Source organism: Poecilia reticulata, chromosome 4, assembly GCF_904066995.2.
Source record: "Poecilia reticulata chromosome 4, P_reticulata-male-v2, whole genome shotgun sequence".
In the NCBI taxonomy this organism is placed as follows: Eukaryota; Metazoa; Chordata; class Actinopteri; order Cyprinodontiformes; family Poeciliidae; genus Poecilia; species Poecilia reticulata.
The window spans coordinates 18,581,356-18,599,477 of NC_088833.1; the positions used below are offsets into that span (position 1 = coordinate 18,581,356).

Below are 18,122 nucleotides of genomic sequence, written 5' to 3' on the forward strand. Positions count from 1 at the left end.
CTACCACATAAATAAAAGTATTAAAAGTTGCCAGTGATAACACAGCATTTTTTTGTAGTAAATATATTTCACTGTTTGTGCAAAAAGATCAAAAATAGATTATATTGTTGACTTCCTAATATTTTGATTTAGGGAACATAGCAGAGTAAACCTTTGTGTAATTTAAACTCTGCATAAATCCAGCTGTGTGACCTACATGAAAAGCACTATTTGTAAAGCTGGTTTAAGAACTAATGGAAAAATTATGGAACTAAATCTGGGACAGTCCTGAAAGAAAATCTGTTGAAACATATGCAAAAGATGAGACGGTGGTGAAGGCAGTAAAAACATACAACTAGAACTAAAATGAAATTGCTTAGATTGCAGCAAGCCCAGACCAAAGTTTAAAAGTGGTGAACTGAGCTTGAGCTATTTGCAAAGAAATATGGAAAATATGTCTGCCACATTTTTCTTTGCAAAAGGTAAAGCAATATATAAAATATTCTCTTCATTTCACTATCAATCAATCAATCAATCAATCAATCAATCAATCAATCAATCAATCAATCAATCAATCAATCAATCAATCAATCAATCAATCAATCAAATTTTATTTGTATAGCACATTTCAGCAGCAAGGCATTTCAAAGTGCTTTACATAATTAAAATAAAAACAGCATGTGACATTGAATAAACAGTGAGAAAGAGATTTTTTTAAAAAAGATAAAAACATTAAAACCTGCACCCCTTTTAGGACTTCAGTTAAACGTCGTTTAACTGGGATTCTAACCCTCTGGGACTTTACTCAAAAACACCGTTTGACAAGGACTCCAACTTCTACTATCTTATGGTCTATCACGTGGCATGATGAAAATAAGTTTTACACTAAATACTTTAACAAGAAACTGCACAGGCCTGACATAACAAACTAACAAAATAAAATAAATACAAATTATTCTGGTAAGTCTTTGTCAATGATATTGGTGCTGCTATATAATGGAGCTAATCAACAATTCTTTGAATAATATCCCAAATTACATCTTGCTTAGTATTTCTTATTTACGGGCTCTTGTGTGTTTGCTGCTATCCACTTCAGCGGCGTAAACAAGTACTACTTTATAGCTTTCGCTGACTTTTACTGCCCTCTAGTGGGTAAACCGTAAAGTGACTAACACATTTTCTTCATATGAACGTTCAAAATTTCTATAGCCAATCAACATTTAATCTTACCATTATAAAATTAAAATATATCGCCATATTCAGACAACAAAGTCTGAGTCTCGACATCACTGCAGCATGTCTATCTGAATCTTCGGTGGCGGCAACATGTCTTGAAGGACATTTCATCCCAGCCAATAGCCTTGCCCTAAGTCACAGCTGTCCAATCAGCGACGAGTATGTGTTGGCGGTGCCTGAGCTGACGGACCAATAAGCAGAGGTAGCTCACTAACAAGCCGGAAGCACATGCTGGCGCGCTGCTGCTAGAGATGTTTGTGTTTTGACATAAATACACACTTTCACAGCTGAGTGACGTTTATGATAAATAAAGTTGCGATCACCTTCATAGAATGGCAGCTACAGTAGAAGCGCCTGTCCCAGCGGAGCAGGACTCTGCGCGGTGCGGGCCTGAAGAGGAGAACCGCGGGGCGGAGGTGGAGGAGAAGAGCCAGCAGCAGCAGCAGCAGACAGGCTCCACCGGGCCCGCCGTTCCTCACAGCCGTCTGTCCAAACTCCCGCTGGCCCGCATCAAAGCTCTGATGAAGACCGACCCAGACGTGTCCCTCGCCAGCCAAGAGTCCGTGTTCATCATCGCTAAAGCCACGGTATAGTCACAGCTGCAGGGAATGGAGAGCAGTCACATCATTCCATCATTATGGAAGCCTTACTGATGATTTTATTTTATTATGTTATACAGATTTCTTTGACACAGCCTGATGTATTTCAAGCATTTGAATTAGCTAATTTTGATTATTATGGTTTCCATCTAATGAAAACCCACGATTCAGTCAAATTCTCCACAAAATTTAGTAGTAATTTGGTAGTAATTTTTGTAAGAAACAAAAATATCAATACAGAAGTGTTTCTCAGTGGATAGGAGTAATAAATGGACTGTTGTCCAGCACATAGACATTGACATCACCTGCAAGGAGGAGCTCATTACTAAAGAAGCTGGTTGTTCAGTGTTTTGTATGTAGAGTAATGGGAAGTTGAGTGGAAGGAAAAAGTGTGGTTGAAACAGATACAAAAGGAAAGAACTGCAGCACATGCAGCTTTAAAATTCACCTGTGAAAATAGCCTATGTTTTTTGATATAATTTGCCATTTACTCTTTTAAGTTTTTTTGGAATAGTACAGGGAGAACAACACTACAGTAGGAATTTGGTCTGAATAAGGTGGATAGTTAAACAAATTCTAAATAAATTAATCAATGGATAAGCATAAAATGTTTATGTCATGTATAAAATGAAATATAAAATATTTATTTACATTTTTTTCATATCCGATAGGAATTGTTTGTTGAGATGATTGCCAAAGACGCTCTTGTGTACGCCCAGCAAGGAAAGAGGAAAACATTACAAAGAAAAGACTTGGGTAAGTCTTGTTACATTACTTAAACTACTACAGTAGTATGAGATATTTAGCACATCAGTGAAACTGAAATTTGTGAAGCAAAGTATGCTGATTTTACATATAAACGATTATTTACTCTTAAAAACGATGCTTACAATTCATACAGTCAGAGTCATCGTGGGCTTGATACGACCACCCTCTATGCTTTTCAATTAAGATTTTTATTATGTTTGTAGAGTTATGTCAGTATCTACTCTTTAAGCAAACTCTTTCCCTCCAGTCTCAAAGAGCTCTAGCTTTGTGTATTTATCATAGTTGATATCTTTCCAGTTTCAGAAATTAAAAGGAAAGTCTCAAAAACATCGACGAAGGGAGACGGAGGCATGGTGTCACAAGAACTCGTGGTTATAACAATTTTCTGGTTAAATAGAAAAATACACATCTCAAATTATTCATTCAAAAAGGATAGCAGTATCTGTCATTGTAAATAACTTGGTTTCTCCACATCTGCAGTTTTCATTTTATATTTTAAATGAAGATTATTGGTACATATTTATGCATTTTAAGCAGCTCTTATCAACGATATTACAGGATGTAGCAGACGGATATCGGTGATGAAAATGTTAAAACTTGGCTGTATTTTTGTTCACAGACAATGCTATTGAGGCCATAGATGAGTTTGCTTTCCTAGAGGGTAAGCCTTGTTCAGACAATACAGATTTTAGTTTTTATTTACCTTTCATCACATAATTTGAGCAATCTCCTAACTCCATTAATTAGAGATACCCTCTGCTGTTTTCTCCGCAGGTACGCTAGATTAAAGAGTCCTTTGCGAGACCAGTGAGCCGACGTCATTTCTGCCATCGTCCAGGAACCTGCCTTTGCAGAAGCAGCTGTCGATAAATCTCTCTGGGACGTTTCTGAATCAAACTCACACATTCAGTGTTTATTGACAGCTTTTATGTATAGCTGATCCCTTTGGATTTCTTTTAACTGTAATGTGTATATTCTTCTGTAAATATCTGGGTAATTCTACCATAGGTTGAAATAAATTTTATGTTTTAAACAGCATGCGTTTGTCTCCATCAGATTTCTGTAACGCCCCCGTTTCTTTCATGTTAAGCTAAAATCACAGCTTAACATGAAGTCGACCTGCTGCTGTCAAAGAACAGTCTCAGAGCCGAGTTGGCAAGGCACAGAGCTATGAAATTATTTTCTTTTTAGTCCTGTTTTTGCTTAATATTTGAAATTAAGGGGGAATAAGTTACCCAAACAGCGCAGACTGTAAGTGACAAACTCCCCTCTAAACATAATTCCTAGTTATGTTGCCTTTGGCAGCAACAGTTCCCATAAAGGTGCTTCAGTCTTATGTCACTGTTGAAAAATTGTCAGTGATTTGAACTGAAGTTCAGTTTCATCTGAACTTCAGCCAAATTGGAGGGTATTTAAAGTTTGAACATCTTGTTTATGATCACTGTGATCATATTTGAAACCAGCTCTCTGGGGAAAGTTCCCCATTGTTTCATCTTTTCTTTATTTGTGGAAATACTCACAACGTGCTGGAACATTAGAAATTACTTTTTAGGCCTTTCCTAACTCTTAGATGTCACTTTCAGTTTTTTTTGCATTCCTTTGAAGTAAGATGTGGAGATTTGAGATCTTTTAGCCCACTTCATGTTGTTGAATACATTCCATTTTGATCTCATGATTGTTTTTTGTGGTTTATTTGTGATTTAACAAGAGGCTCAACTATTTTCCCACATGGGTCCTGGCTGGTTTAGACATCTTTTCTCCCTTATTAATGAAACCAGCAGTCAGAAACATTGGTTTCCCATTTATTAAGGTTATCTTTCTAAGACATTAATGTTTATTTGATTACATAAAACAGTCAAATAAATCTGTATTGGAGCAAATATGAAAGGATTTCTTAATTGTCAAAAAGCTACTATCCTGCATGTTTCTGATTTTCTCCTGCATCTGGCTTTATTACCAGGCCTCTATAGTACTTGATGCCATACTGAGGAAGTAATTTAGCCATTTAAACACTGTTGCTTTAATGTTTGTTAAAAAGAAGGAAAAAAAACTAATTAGGACTGGTTTGAAAATGCTTTCAACCTAAAGGTATTTGTTTAAAATCAGTAAAAAAAAGCAGATGTTTTTGATAAGCTAGAACATGTTCTTCTTTATTAGGTGATCCCAGTCTGAAGATATGTTAGTTATTTCAGCTGATAGCCAGCAGCTTATTGGCTCTAGTCTAGTTTTATTTCCTTATCTTTCCTGTATGCCACTAAACCAGCATCTAATACAAAATGTCATATCAGCTGGTGTTCAGACCCTCAGGTGAGGTATGTTTAGACTTTCTGCTATGCAGAAATGCTTTTTTCTTTTTTCAATCTTTTAAAATGATTTTTTAAGAAAATGTTTGTGTGCTGACACCAATACTTTGGTAAACAACGTGACAAGTTGGTTATGCATTTTCACTGCATACATTTTCTAAGTAATTCTAAACATGTCCAACGGATGTTGATAGGATTTTAGGGCTGTGAAATATTTATTTTTTCAAATATTCAACTAAAACAAGAGCAAGAGTCTTTGAGTGTTCTGAAAAGCACCATAGAAATGTGTGAGACAGGCTACAAAAAGTGCCAAAAGTTACAATTTACAATGCCTTCACTGTAAAGTTGTCCTCCTAAATAAGAGTCTTATTTTCCGATGCATAAGCTGACATCAACTTTAATGACAGTTAAGAAAAACCTTTCTGAAATGGTCCCACACTGCAGAAAAAAAATACTGAAAGCCAAGTAAAAACTTTAGACTGAATTTGAAAAAAGGTGAAAAATAATAATTCAGGACCTAAAGAGATTTACAAACCTCACACTCTTTGTGTAAGCTAGCCAAGCAAAATCTTAAACTCTGCTTAAATGCTTAATTAATGGTTTCACAAATACATTTTATTAAGACCAGAGGGGATGATAAATCCTTTGGTGTCGTAGATTTAATTGCCTCCATCTTTGGACTGTGCATTCTGCAGATTTTTTTAAAAAGCAGCTAGAGACTCATTTATTCAGACTGACTTTTCACTGGATTTGAGCTGCATAATGTTAAAAAATGATGCTTTCTTCAAAACAATCACAGCTCTGGTGAGCTGAGAACTGGAACAGGAAAAAAAAACTGATAGTGGAACAACTAAAAAGAAGACTCAGGAACAAAATACATCTAATAACATTACACTTCCTTCAAAACAATCACAGTTCTGGCGATCTGAGAACTGGACAAAAAATCTCAGTTGCAGAAGAAATAGTGGAACAATCAAAATGAAGAATGCTTGAAAAAGTTGTGAAAATAAGCCAATTTACAAATGTCTGCTGTTTATGTCACAACTGCTAGAAAGCACGACTTACAAAATGTACCTGAAATATTCTCTCATCACGTATTGAGACAAGATTAGAGATACTTTATTTTACAAGACTGTGTGCCATGTCAGGAGAGCTGGCTGGTTCTTCTCTCCTTTTGTTTCTTGGCTGCACAAAAAGCACAAAAAGCAAGCCCACGGAGAAATACTGAGGTTCGAATTTCTCCCTCTGCACCGTGACACTGAGAAAATCACATCGCACCAGGAATGTACGAGACGAGGGCCAATCCAGACCTGAGATGTGTGTTGTTCTTCCAGGCAGCACTTGTAAAACACATCCAAAGTCTCTAGTTTCAGACTCCAGGCTCAGTCGAGACCCTGAAACGTGTTTGTGGTGGAGAGTTCTAAAATAAATTCCTCAGTGTGTTTAAGGTGATTTTTCAGGGTTTAGTGTTTCGGTGGGCAGTGAAGCGCGGAGTGATGGAAAGCTCAGCTGTTTGGTTTCAGGAGAACAACGGTCTACTCCCTACAGAGGAATGCACACTGTTCCTTATCCTCACACTGCCCAGTCCTCACATGATGGAGGACTGGGCAGTGCTGCTTTATTTTCACGGTTAAAAAAGAAATTCTGTGAAAAATTCAATACTGAACATCTCTATTAAATACCCAAGTCATTCATTCAAGGCTCCAAGTCATGATAGATTTAGTGCTGAACATGTGGCCTTGCTTATAAAAATATTCATATTCAGTTGATACATTTTTTAAACGACTGACAGACAAAAGAAAAAAGCCAATCTATTAGCAAATAAATCAACCAAGTCCAGTAAAAAAAAAAAAAAAATAGAAAGAATCTGTACTTTGTTGCAATCAAATAGTAAACTGTCATGGGACTGAGAGTTCATGGCTGTTCCAGCAGCTCTCAGGCTTCCCTGACTGTAAATTCTGGATATAACTACCATGATATACAGCAAACTCTTCGGTTTATGGAAATGTTTAAAAAAACCTTAAAATTCTCACACTGAAACAATCAAACAAATTTAAATGTATAATTTTTTGATTATTTTACACCTTTAAATAGAGTACATGTTTTTACCAAGTCACTATTTCCTTTAGTAATGCATAAAAGTTCCGTAAAAATGTACATTTATTAACTAAAAATTGTTAAAGCCTCCAAAAATTATGTGTAGAAATATCCTAAAAGGCAAGAAACACTTGGTTTTGTTGTCTTTCTCTACTTCAAGGTACTCAAAAAACCCATGTTACATTTTACAACAAATGAACTGATTTTAATAAAAAATGTTACCAGTGACAACAACAATAGTGAAGTTTGTTGTAACCTACTGATTTGTGTCTTGCAACTGTGCAATACACAAATTTATAGCAACTTAACATATCTAAATTAGTGCACTGAACCATTATTTAAAAAAAAAAAGATTAAATAAATTCCTTTAGCTCAAAAATGATTAAAAACATGTTTTTAGGCTTCTGTAGCCAGAACTGCATTCCACAAAGCTTTTTGCCTTCATTTAAAGATTATGTCAAGTATTCCCCCCACTGCATTTTATCCGCCAGTAATCCGTTTCAGGTACATTAAGAGTCTGTGAGGCTGCACGTCCAGCTCAGCGGGCCAAGCTTTCCATCAACTCCAGGAGGGCACAACATCCCTCCTTACATCCCCGGATAATGTTTCCCCGAGTGAGGGAAGCATTAAATATCCTTCCCATCGCTCCTGGGGTTGTTTTTTATTTGTGATTCACCATATTTGTGGCTCAGCACGACAGATATTTTAATCAGGGCAAAGATAAACAGAACGATGTATCTTTCTCACAGGCAGGCCTGTAGTCATGAGAAAGGTATGTTTGTGCAGTTTAGATTCCAGCCTGATTTCTTGGGTCAAATTCTTTAACCCACACCCATCATGCACACATGCTCACATATACCCACATGTATACATAGTGCACGCTTTTACGCCAGCCTCACCCCTCAGCACAGACTGCATATTTTCATACCTTGAATTCCTTAAGGACATATTGTTGCCTTCATGTCTGGACAGTTTCTCCCCCTCAAGCTTCACAAAGGCATTATACGCTTTCATTCAGGAGTGTGTTAACACAACACCAAGAAGAAATGGCATCAGCCAGTACCTTAGAGAGGCATTTTCTTTCTGCAGGGAAGCATAAATGTTTTCCGATAAGAAAATGTGTCGCTAAGGGTTTCGTTTTTATGTGTCCTCTGCCAGGATGTTAGCTGCTTGCTTGCATCCATGTGTCACTTTATTAAGTTAAATCAGAAATTGCCGTCTCCAAAGGTGATTTCATTTGCAACCACAGAATGTGTAGCATTAGCTTGAAGTGACTTCTCAGAGGCTATTCTCAAAATAACAGCTAAGATCTCATGAGTGAAACACAAACTTAGAGAAAAGGGAGACTTTTAGTTTCTTCCATTCACTATAAGGCTTTTTATAAAGTAGGTCTTTTCTTGTGACCGTGTGTTTGGAGAAATTAAAGGGGTAGCACACCCATACTGCAACATTCACCTCACTACTGTTAAAATGTAGTTTTTTCCAAAGAATAGAAAATGTTTTCATGACCACTGAGGTGACATGCAGACTGCTTTTAAATTTTTGGGTAGGGTACTCGATTGTTAGGTCTCCAACAGTTTCCTATTTTTATATTTAGATTTGTTTGGACGCATTTCCATATAAATATTTGCCTTGTGAACTTTTGTCTTGGATGGCCGTTGTGGTTTGCACTGATGTCCCTCCAGGACACGTTTTGTTTGTGTTCTTGTTTTGCACTGTTTTTTTCTAGTTACCTGTGTTTGGGCATGTAAATCTGTTCAAATATTGTGAACTACAATCCTGAATACAAATAAAACTGAAAAGTTGTAAAAGTGATGTCTGTTCATGGCAATCGGGAAGACTCGTTTGTGGATCCATGCCAGCTGTTGTACTGCAAACGTTTTATATTTTAAGCCCAGTCAAGACAAAAGAAAGCAGGAATTTCTAACCAAACATAAAAGGTATGATGCAGACTTTTTTACTTTATTGTCAAAGCATGCTTTATAATTCTGACAAATTACCAACCATAAATAACAAGGAATTTAGCCAGTAAAAAGGCTTTTAACTGATCTGCACTAGGAGCTTTAAATGTCAACGTTTGGTGTTAATCCAACAGGAAAACAAACTAGGGAGGATAATTCATCCATCATACTAGATCAAAATTAAAAGCATGGTTACCTTTTCATGAACATAAGAAAAGAAGAAAGATTGTCGAATACAGAAGTACCGCTTCACTGCAGGAGAACAGGAGAACTCTTACACAGGGAGTCTTGATATCCCTCGGGTCAATTCCATCATACTTACTGTGACTTATTGTTATTCATATTCTTTTCATTTTCAGGTGATGGTTTGATCAGTATCCTGTGATACGTTCAAAACTTGGATTATTGTTTCTAAAACATAACCCTTTGAACTTCCACAATCTTCTCCCTGACCTGTCTGCTGTGATTCTTGGTCTTTCAGAGTCTGTTTGTTCAGGAATGTGAGGTCTTAACTCATGTATATTTAAATTAAGTCACAGACAGGTTAATTCACAAATCATTTGACATTCAGATGTAATTGTTTGCAGTGTATTATATGTGATCAATGTGACGGGTGTGAATGCAAATGCAGCACACAATTTTCAGATATGGTTGCCCTCGTCCTGCACAGTTATACTGTAAAACACATCTCAATAAATTTAATTTAAAGCCCCTATATTTTCACACGTTTTTGTTTATATGTACAACATAAAGTCAACTATTGTTCTTAATGTGATGCATATCAAAATGTAAACATTCATTGCACAATCAAAATAAATTATCTAATATATTAAGAAGAGAACTATGGGCTCCATAAGTCTGCACATTCATCTGGTCAAACAATAGTAGGCATTGATGTTCAGCCATTGCAATGTTCTGGAAAGAGATCAGTTCTATTTGACAGAGTTAAATGAGTTTGGTGCAAAATATCTGCTGGATTACAATTTGTAAGTGCTGTCATTGTTATAGATCTTAATTTTTGGAGACTTGCCTCAAGGTTTCATGAAATCGAATTGGAATTGTTTGACCTTAATAACCATTACTACCTTTGAGAAAAAGGTGGGGCACCAAGAAGTCTGAAAACACCGTTCTAGGTAATGAAGCACATGCTTTAGTATCATGTTGTGTGAATGTTTTGCTGCAGGAGGGACTGGTGCACTTCACAAAACAGAAGCCATCATGAGGAAAGACAATTACGTGGAATTATTGAAGCAAAGCGTCAGCTAAGTATTAGTGGGTGTGATAATGGATGGTTGGATAAAAGGAAGAAATGTTGAATTGTGCCGGAATAAAGGAAATATGTTAAAAAATTGTCTTTAATTTAAAAAAAAAAATGCCATTAGGACCATATGTGATATGTGTGGAAAAATTCCTGGTGTCGAGAATGTATGGTATCACTGTAACAAACCTGCAGGAGTATTTTTTAGTCTTTGATGTATTTATTGAAGTTACATTACAAAAGTACAAAAATACAGACATTACCAACAAGAGAATGAACAAACCCAGTTCTCACTATTATTTGAGTAACGAAAACGATTTATGACTGTATATCATTACTGTATATGACCAGATTGAGCCGTATAGCTAAATAAAAACAATTTCTTAACCTGTCAAGGGTTGATTTAAAAAAGAAAAAAAAAACGTGATTTACTCCTGTATAAAAAGGACAACACATCCCAGTGGAGTATTTTTTAAATTAAAAGTAATCCGTTAATGTGACAAATTACACCTCCAGCTTTGATTTATTGCGGATTAATTAGTGCAGCAGCATTTCTTCATCCATGACGCGTCGGCAGATTTTACGATCGATCATTTTTCACTCTGCTGTTGTTGGATGTGTTATGTTTTTGTTACCTGTTTCTATCGTTTTCCCAGCACAGACTATCCATGTTAATAAACAGATGCAGGGTCACTTTATTTCCTCTGGTTTTTATCATGTAATCAGGCTGGGCTGCTGCTTTCCATTGAAGCCGCCACGCTACAGATGAATGCACTTTACTGGCATGTTGAAGCTCCACGTTACTCTTGTGCTGTTTGATTATGGAAGCAAAGTTCCAACTTTATTATGATTTATGCACAGTAATAGGAGAAGATGTAGAGCTCTGTCACTGAGCTGTTATTCAAACATCTGTATCACTTGTTATAAAAAATACTTTCCATTTATTTGATGACTTTAGTGCAGAATGAGCCAAGATTTGAAATAAGCCAATGTGCTCAGATTAGTTTCATACTGATGTTATAGTTCAGAGTTTGCTCTGTTAGCTGCAGCATCTGTCAGAAGTTTATACCTGTGGCAGAAGTAAAAAATGAGATAAGTTCAAATATAAACATACACTCTCATTAATATAGTAATAAATGTCCTTTAGAGTTTCAACTACATGCTCTTTGAAACAAAATAACAGAGTCCTGGCATAAATCTGGCTGAATATTTATCAGAAACAGGAGAGCTTCCAGGCACAAACCTAAATTTTAACCAAAGTTTGTACATTTTCAGCAGAGTTGAGGACAGGTAATTTCAGAACACCAGTATCAGCTGGTTTGGACATGTTCTGGGAGTTCATTTTCTGACTGGAATGCACAGTTGTGTCAAAGTTTCCATTGGCTAATAGTTGGCTTGGAACAAGCTGAATAGCTGGATGTTACTTTTCAATCTTTATTATTTCAGCCACCTTGTACTACGCAAGCTTACATGCACAGGAAAGGGGTCCCGAATGCAGAAAGACCCCAGGCAACAAAACTACCAGCGGTGCTGCCATGCAGTCACTTCAGTTCAATTTAATTCAATTCAGTTCATTTCCAAAGCCAAACATTTTGTATTTTGACAGTGAAACAGAGGAGAAACCTCCATTTGAGTGGCCATTTACAGTGACTGACTGGGAGTGTGGGTGTACTCTCTACATTGAGTGGAAAATAAAGACAAAGGCAGCGGCTGCTTTTGAAATGGTTTCACCAAGAAGCCACAATTCAACTAAACAGATGCAATGAAAAAACAGAGAACACATCTAGACATCAACAGCTCCTTCAATTTCTTTACCAATGTGAGGCAAAGGGTGGGACATTTATAAAGACAAAATACAGACAATTTATATCCTCTTTACTGGAAGTACGTTAGGCTATTAGTGGCACATACTGTAATACCCTTACAGTGTTTTTTTGTTTTGAAAGCCTCACTTTGACTCCTTCAAACTGTGCAACTCTAGAAAATTAGCTCAGTCTTTATTCCCCCCGATCATAGCTGTTCTCTGAAGGTATTTAGTTTGTGCATTTCTGCAGCTGCAGAGGTCAGTCAAGCTTGAAGGTGTCGGTCTTGGAGCAGCTAATTCTTTTTCGGTCGCCACCGCTTCAGTCCACGATGATGTACAAGGGAGAAAGTGCAACCTCAAAGTACAAACTCCCAGCTGGGATTCAAACCCGTAACCCTCATGTCTCACTACTGAAATACCAACAAATTTTAAGTGGCAAACGACTCAGCCAGAATGAGTCCAGAAGCTATTATAAGCTCATGATTAAGGTGCAACCTGCTAAGGCACATTTAATCAAATATTGGTGGGGTGTATGTAAATTTTTGAGCCTGTAAAATTCATCTTAGAGAAAATTCTCAATAAACTCAAACTTTCGCATCCTGTGCAGATTAAAAAATACGCTCACTGAAGTTGTTTGTTTGGTAAACAATATTTAAAATACATAATTATGCATTATTATGACACCAGTGCCGTTAAGAAGTGCAAATGAACCTAAATAAATCTTAAATCTGCAACTAGAAACCTGTTTTTGTCAACTTGCTTGCTAAGTAACTGGACAGGCAATGTGATTTAACCTGATAGCATGAGCAGTGTTATTTGTTCTTATCACTCTTTTGAAATCTATTCAGTCCTTAAGGCAAAACATGCAGCAGAGGAGGAAAAAAGGAATTTAAAGCCTCAAATCAAACAAATTGGGTCTGGCATCCTGAGCGAGGACATGAGAAAGGAGAAACCAGGGAGAGGTGGTATGAACAGATCAGGGAGGAGGAAAAAAATCAGAGAATATGAGGGAGGAAGAGAGTTGAGCGGGAGGCTGACTGAGGATGGATAAACAGAGGGTGGGAGGGAAGGACGGTAAGAGACAGAAAAAGGAGAGGTGGCGAAAGTGAGTGAGTGAGAGATGGGCAGGGAGGTATAAAGAGAGGGAGGGAGTTATCTACAAGAGGCAGCCATAGAGGGAGAGGTGACAGAGTAGATTATCCTCTCCTCCCTGCCAGTCTCACCATGTTCATGCTGCAGACGCTGACTGTTCTCTCGCTCACTGTCATCTTCCTGGCATCTGTAGAAGGTAGGACACAGCTATCCTTTGAACGTCTGTGTGTTTTGCGTCTTGCACGTATTGCATGCACCCTGCAGGTGGACAGGGTGGCAAACAGAGCGATGGCGAACACACAAATAAAAAAAGGAAAGAAGAGGGGAAAGAGGCATGGATGTAAACAGAGGGGCAGAACGCAGGATGAGCATCTGAAAAAAAAAAATCACACGCATGCAGAGCGACATGCCAGGCAGCCTCTTCTTTGAAACACAGCTTAGGAAGTGCACTGATTCGGCATCACCCATGGCATAACAAACAGCTCTTTCTCTCTATTATTTTTTTTTTGCAGCTCAAATTGCTCCTAGTGTTTCAGATCTCACTTTGTTTTGTTTACACATTGGCTTTGAATGAGGGAATGTGATGCCAAACACACACTCCCCCCTCTCCTCATCTCACTTCCACTCAATTCTCACACTGAACAGGGCAAACCAGTGCATCTCCTCTGACATTCCTATGAGGATTATTTTTAGGACAGATAATGTGGAAATAATGCATAATTATTCTGCAGCTGACATTAAGATGATTCCTGGTTATTACCAAACTTTTTTTTTAATTGCATTTTTATGTCGATGCTGTGATGTGGTGCACAATATTATTCCAAGGTGTGTTTTCTGTTCCCCAGGTAAAGGCGTGCAGATGCAGAGGGATGTCCAGTGTTGCATGCTGTACTCCCAGGGTAAGGTGCGTACCAAAGATGTGCTGCGGTTTGAGGTGCAGACGGAGGGGCCCGACTGCAGCATACAAGCCATCATGCAAGTATTTCAGCTATCCACTCCTGGAGCTTAAGAGTACAGAGCAATTTGGAGGCATGGAAAAAAAATGCTTCTCGTTAGCGCAGGAGCAGGGCTGCATGGCCTGAGAGGCATTGTCTTCTTTCCAGGTCAAATTGTTATGGCAGAGCTGCTTGCTGTGATTGCCAGGGAAGTAAAAGAGGAAATATGTGGGAATAACAAGCCGCCTGAAAATATCTTTCGGGCGAGCTGAGCCCCGCAGCATTTAGTCACTCGGTCAGAACAGCAGGGTTTAGTTAAGTAAACGACACTGTGATGCCGATCGCTGCCAGCAGTTCGCAGAAATCTGATGTAGCAAGAGAGTTTGCTTTTGCACACGATCCAGTTAACACAAACACAGAAGTCTTCTCACACACAAAATATTTTTACAGCACCTTGAAAAAGTTTTCACTCTTCTTGTTATTGTACAACTAATTTTCAACGTACTTCATTGAGATTTTAAATGATGCTCAAATACTCAAGTAGTGAGTAATTGAGAAGAAGGTTTGTATTTCTTCCCCAAGATGTTCATGGCGATTATTGGGGAGCTGCAGAGATTCACAGCTCAGGTGGAAGAATATGACAAACACTCCTCAAGTCTGTCCTGTTATGGAGGAGACAAAAGTGTTGATTGAACAATATAAGAAGTCTTGTTTGCCACAAGCCAGATGGAAGACACATCAAGCAGGTGGAAGACTGTGCTCAGGTCAGATCAGACCAAAATTAGATTTTTTTGGCCAATATGCAGAATGTGTTTTAAAAATTTTTTTAAAATGCATTTCAACCTGAACAAACACTTAACATGGTGGTGGCTGCATCATGCTGCGGAGATGCTATTCTTCAGCAGGGAAGCTGGTCAATAGGTGAGTTGACGAATACAGGCCTGTAAGAAAACTTATTACCTGCAAAAGTCTTCAGATTTGGATGTAGATTCACTCTGATAAGAGGTTAAAATTACTTTTTGCACAGGGATTTCACACAAAAGTTGGACAAAAATCAAAACCTTTAGATATGAAAAATTGGTCGAGACATAACCAAATTGATATTCAACTGAAGGTGTGGCAAAAGGTGATTTGACAAAGTATTAAGATGAGATTAATGGAAGGCGACACAATTTTCTGATTTGTATTTTTTTTTTAAATTGAGAAACGTGTTCTTTCCTGTGTCTTTCACAATCGCGCAGTACTCTGTGTTGGCCTTTCTCAACAATGCCAATAAATCACTCTGGTGTTCTTGGCTTTAAAGTGATCATATATAAAAAAGACTCAAGTGATATGAACATTTTTAATTTACCAACTCATGACTTTCATCATTTTGTTCCCATGTCCACTCGTGTTTATTCTTTATAATACTTGACAAACGTGTTTCTGACCTTAAACTTTCAAATTTGTTTGAAATCTGTTATATGTTGGGTCGATCCAAGTGAGAGATTCTGCTCTTTCTCTCTCTAGACTTTACACGAAGAAGGCAGTGAAATGTGCGGACCCCAGAGATCGTAAGGTGAAGAGGTTGTTGAGGAAGCTTCTGCAGAGACAGAGACTCAAGAACCACAGAACAATGTGGCTGCTTCCTCGCGACAACCTGCCCGCCATGTCAGAGGTCAGGTTTGAACCTCCCTGCAGCTGCTTTTACTCACTAACCACATCTTTCACCAGAGCCTTACTATCTTCCTCATGTGAGACGGCACACTGAGTTATCAGTGAGGAGCTAAGGAGCCTTAGATCATTTTTATTTATTTCGTAGAGCAAACTGTTGCACTGATGTAAAGTTGTTCAAGAAGTACAGACCTTGTTTTTTAGACTTTATGTTCATTGGACAAACTGCTGTATTGAGTTTAAAAATGCTGAATCCTATTTTACTATCTGTTTTTTACTTTGGAAAGAGGCAGAACCAGATCAATTGCCAGTCAACATTTGTAAATGCATTTTTGACCAATAACCAAATGTATTTTGAACAATAAAATACATCACCAAGACACATGTCTGCTACCAGACACATATATAACTATCAAGCTATCTAGCTTGATAGTTGTGAGACAAATAATAAAGTGTTAAGTATGGAATGACAGTCATTATGCTGTTATTAGAGTTACGCGTTACTAAGTAACGTGTTGATGACGCCATTGTTTTTAGTATTTCTGCTCAAGCTATTTACGGATCTGTCAGGTTTGTGATACGTGTCCCCTCAATGATGCCCTTGACTGATACTGACTTTACCATCCAAGCTGCACTTTCCTACCCTGTCACCTCTGAGAGAACCCGACTGACTGGGTGGTCTTATGTATCCGTTTCTGTTCACCAGATCACTGACACAGAATCTAAAGATTAGGGTAATGGCAAGTAGGCATCTCAACATTAAAAGCTTAAAGCTCATCCCGAAAGATTAAATGCCACAAATACCAATGCAAAAAACTGGTCAGCAAGTATAAAAATTCCTTCATTGCTCTAATTGTTTATGGAGAGAATGGTATAAATAATTCAACATGATTTTTGTTGAAATAAAAACAGTGTTGCCTCTCATACAATACCGTTTTGCCTTTTGGAGCACGTCCATCTGATTTCCAATGTGAAAAATCATTCTTGGTTGAATGAAAATATTTCTTGGGTATGAATATTTTTGAGCTCAACTGTTCCTCAGTTTTGATTCTCATATATCTGCTCACCTGTTACGTTGTTTTCAACTGTTGTGATCAGGACAAAAAAGACAACTGGGCAGTTCTGAATGTGGAGTGAAGAAGCGCCGTCAACAGTGGAGTTAGTCGTAGTCATACGTAAGGCTTCTCTAAGTTTAATAAAATTAGTTTAAAGCTTATATTATGTTAATGTCTAATCCGACATCTTTTAAACTCTCCTTTTACTTTGCAGGCCAAGTAATCATTCAGCAGCTCGTCGGCTTTAATCTGCGACGCTCGCTGACGTTCCAGTCATCTTGTGTCTCTCTATCCGTCTCCTTGGGACCAGACCTGGGCAGCAATACTTATTTAAATGGTATAATAAAATATTCCCAGTATGTGAGAGGGAGAGCATTATTGTAAGATAAGTTGCAGTGATTTTTATTTAATGGCTTATACTGTTATTTGCCGGAGTCTGCCTGAAAGTATCGCCCTCTGAAATAGTGTAAACACTTGTGGCTGATGTGAGATCAGTGAAACAGCATTGACATTCATATATTATATCTGCAATATACTCTGTGCTTATTTGTGACTCGTACCGCGTAAATAATGTAATGATGTAGTTGGGGTTTTGTCAAAATCAGCTGAGTGTGCAGAAATTTGAAAAACATGTTTTTAATATTAACTTGCACTTTGCTCTTTTCTCCTTTGGCTTTCTTTTGAAGTATTTGTACTGAGGCTTGCAGGTCTTTGTTGAGGCCAGCATGGGAAAAAAATCACAAGGTGATGATTTCCATGGGCTTTAACATACTTTTTAACACATTTTGTCTACTTTGTATATTGACTGTTTGTAAAATATAAGTAGATCTTTTGGATTTTGACCCACAAGCATCAACAAATCATCAGATTTAACTTGGCTTAAGTTTACTTTTATCTTTTTAACTAGTAGTTTGACATTGAACTATGCCAAAGCACTCATGGATCGATTCATTAAATGACAAGGCTGTTAAAACTTAGAGGGCTGTCCTGTGTGTGTAAAGCACACAAGCATTGTAACGTAGAGGAATGCACTGTATCTCAAGTGAATTATTTTATAAATTAATCTGAAACATTAACTGCAACTCGTTTTGTGCATTTTGTTGGGGCTGGGTGGTCTTATGTAGAGATTATACAGTGTTGAGGTTCATCATGAAGACAAATGCAGGGAAGGTGTCAAGAAAAGCAGAACAGGAGTGTCACTAAATAAAAAATATAATTCATAGCAACTTAGCTCGAGACAAAAACACAATCCAAAAATCAGGGAGTGAAGCAATAGCAGGTTAAATTGAAAAAATATATTTATGTTGACAAAAGCAGAATGAAAGTGTAAAAAAAAAAAAAAAAAAGTGCAAAACAAACATGGGAAGCAGAAGGATCTCATG

At 37.5% G+C, this 18,122-nt stretch overlaps 2 protein-coding genes across 3 annotated transcripts; both read left to right on the forward strand.

Annotated features, from left to right (window-relative positions):
• Nucleotides 1-1,100: 1,100 nt before the first annotated feature.
• Nucleotides 1,101-3,620, forward strand: pole4 (polymerase (DNA-directed), epsilon 4, accessory subunit). 2 transcript variants are annotated; one of them, XM_081606427.1, is made up of 4 exons: nucleotides 1,101-1,802; nucleotides 2,486-2,570; nucleotides 3,202-3,243; nucleotides 3,330-3,620. In XM_081606427.1, the coding sequence occupies exons 1-4, from the start codon at nucleotides 1,548-1,550 to the stop codon at nucleotides 3,368-3,370; spliced, it is 423 nt and encodes a 140-aa protein (XP_081462553.1). In that variant the 5' UTR covers nucleotides 1,101-1,547; the 3' UTR covers nucleotides 3,371-3,620. The 2 variants fall into 2 exon arrangements, with proteins under 2 accessions (XP_081462553.1, XP_008405129.1); XM_008406907.3 differs by having other exon boundaries at nucleotides 1,260-1,802; nucleotides 3,357-3,620.
• Nucleotides 3,621-12,791: 9,171 nt separating this feature from the next.
• ccl44 (chemokine (C-C motif) ligand 44) lies at nucleotides 12,792-17,816 on the forward strand. The gene is made up of 5 exons (XM_008406908.3): nucleotides 12,792-13,293; nucleotides 13,943-14,072; nucleotides 15,542-15,689; nucleotides 16,784-16,860; nucleotides 16,955-17,816. Exons 1-4 carry the CDS (start codon nucleotides 13,230-13,232, stop codon nucleotides 16,820-16,822), a joined length of 381 nt encoding a protein of 126 aa, XP_008405130.1. The 5' UTR covers nucleotides 12,792-13,229; the 3' UTR covers nucleotides 16,823-16,860; nucleotides 16,955-17,816.
• The last annotated feature ends 306 nt before the right edge of the window (nucleotides 17,817-18,122 follow it).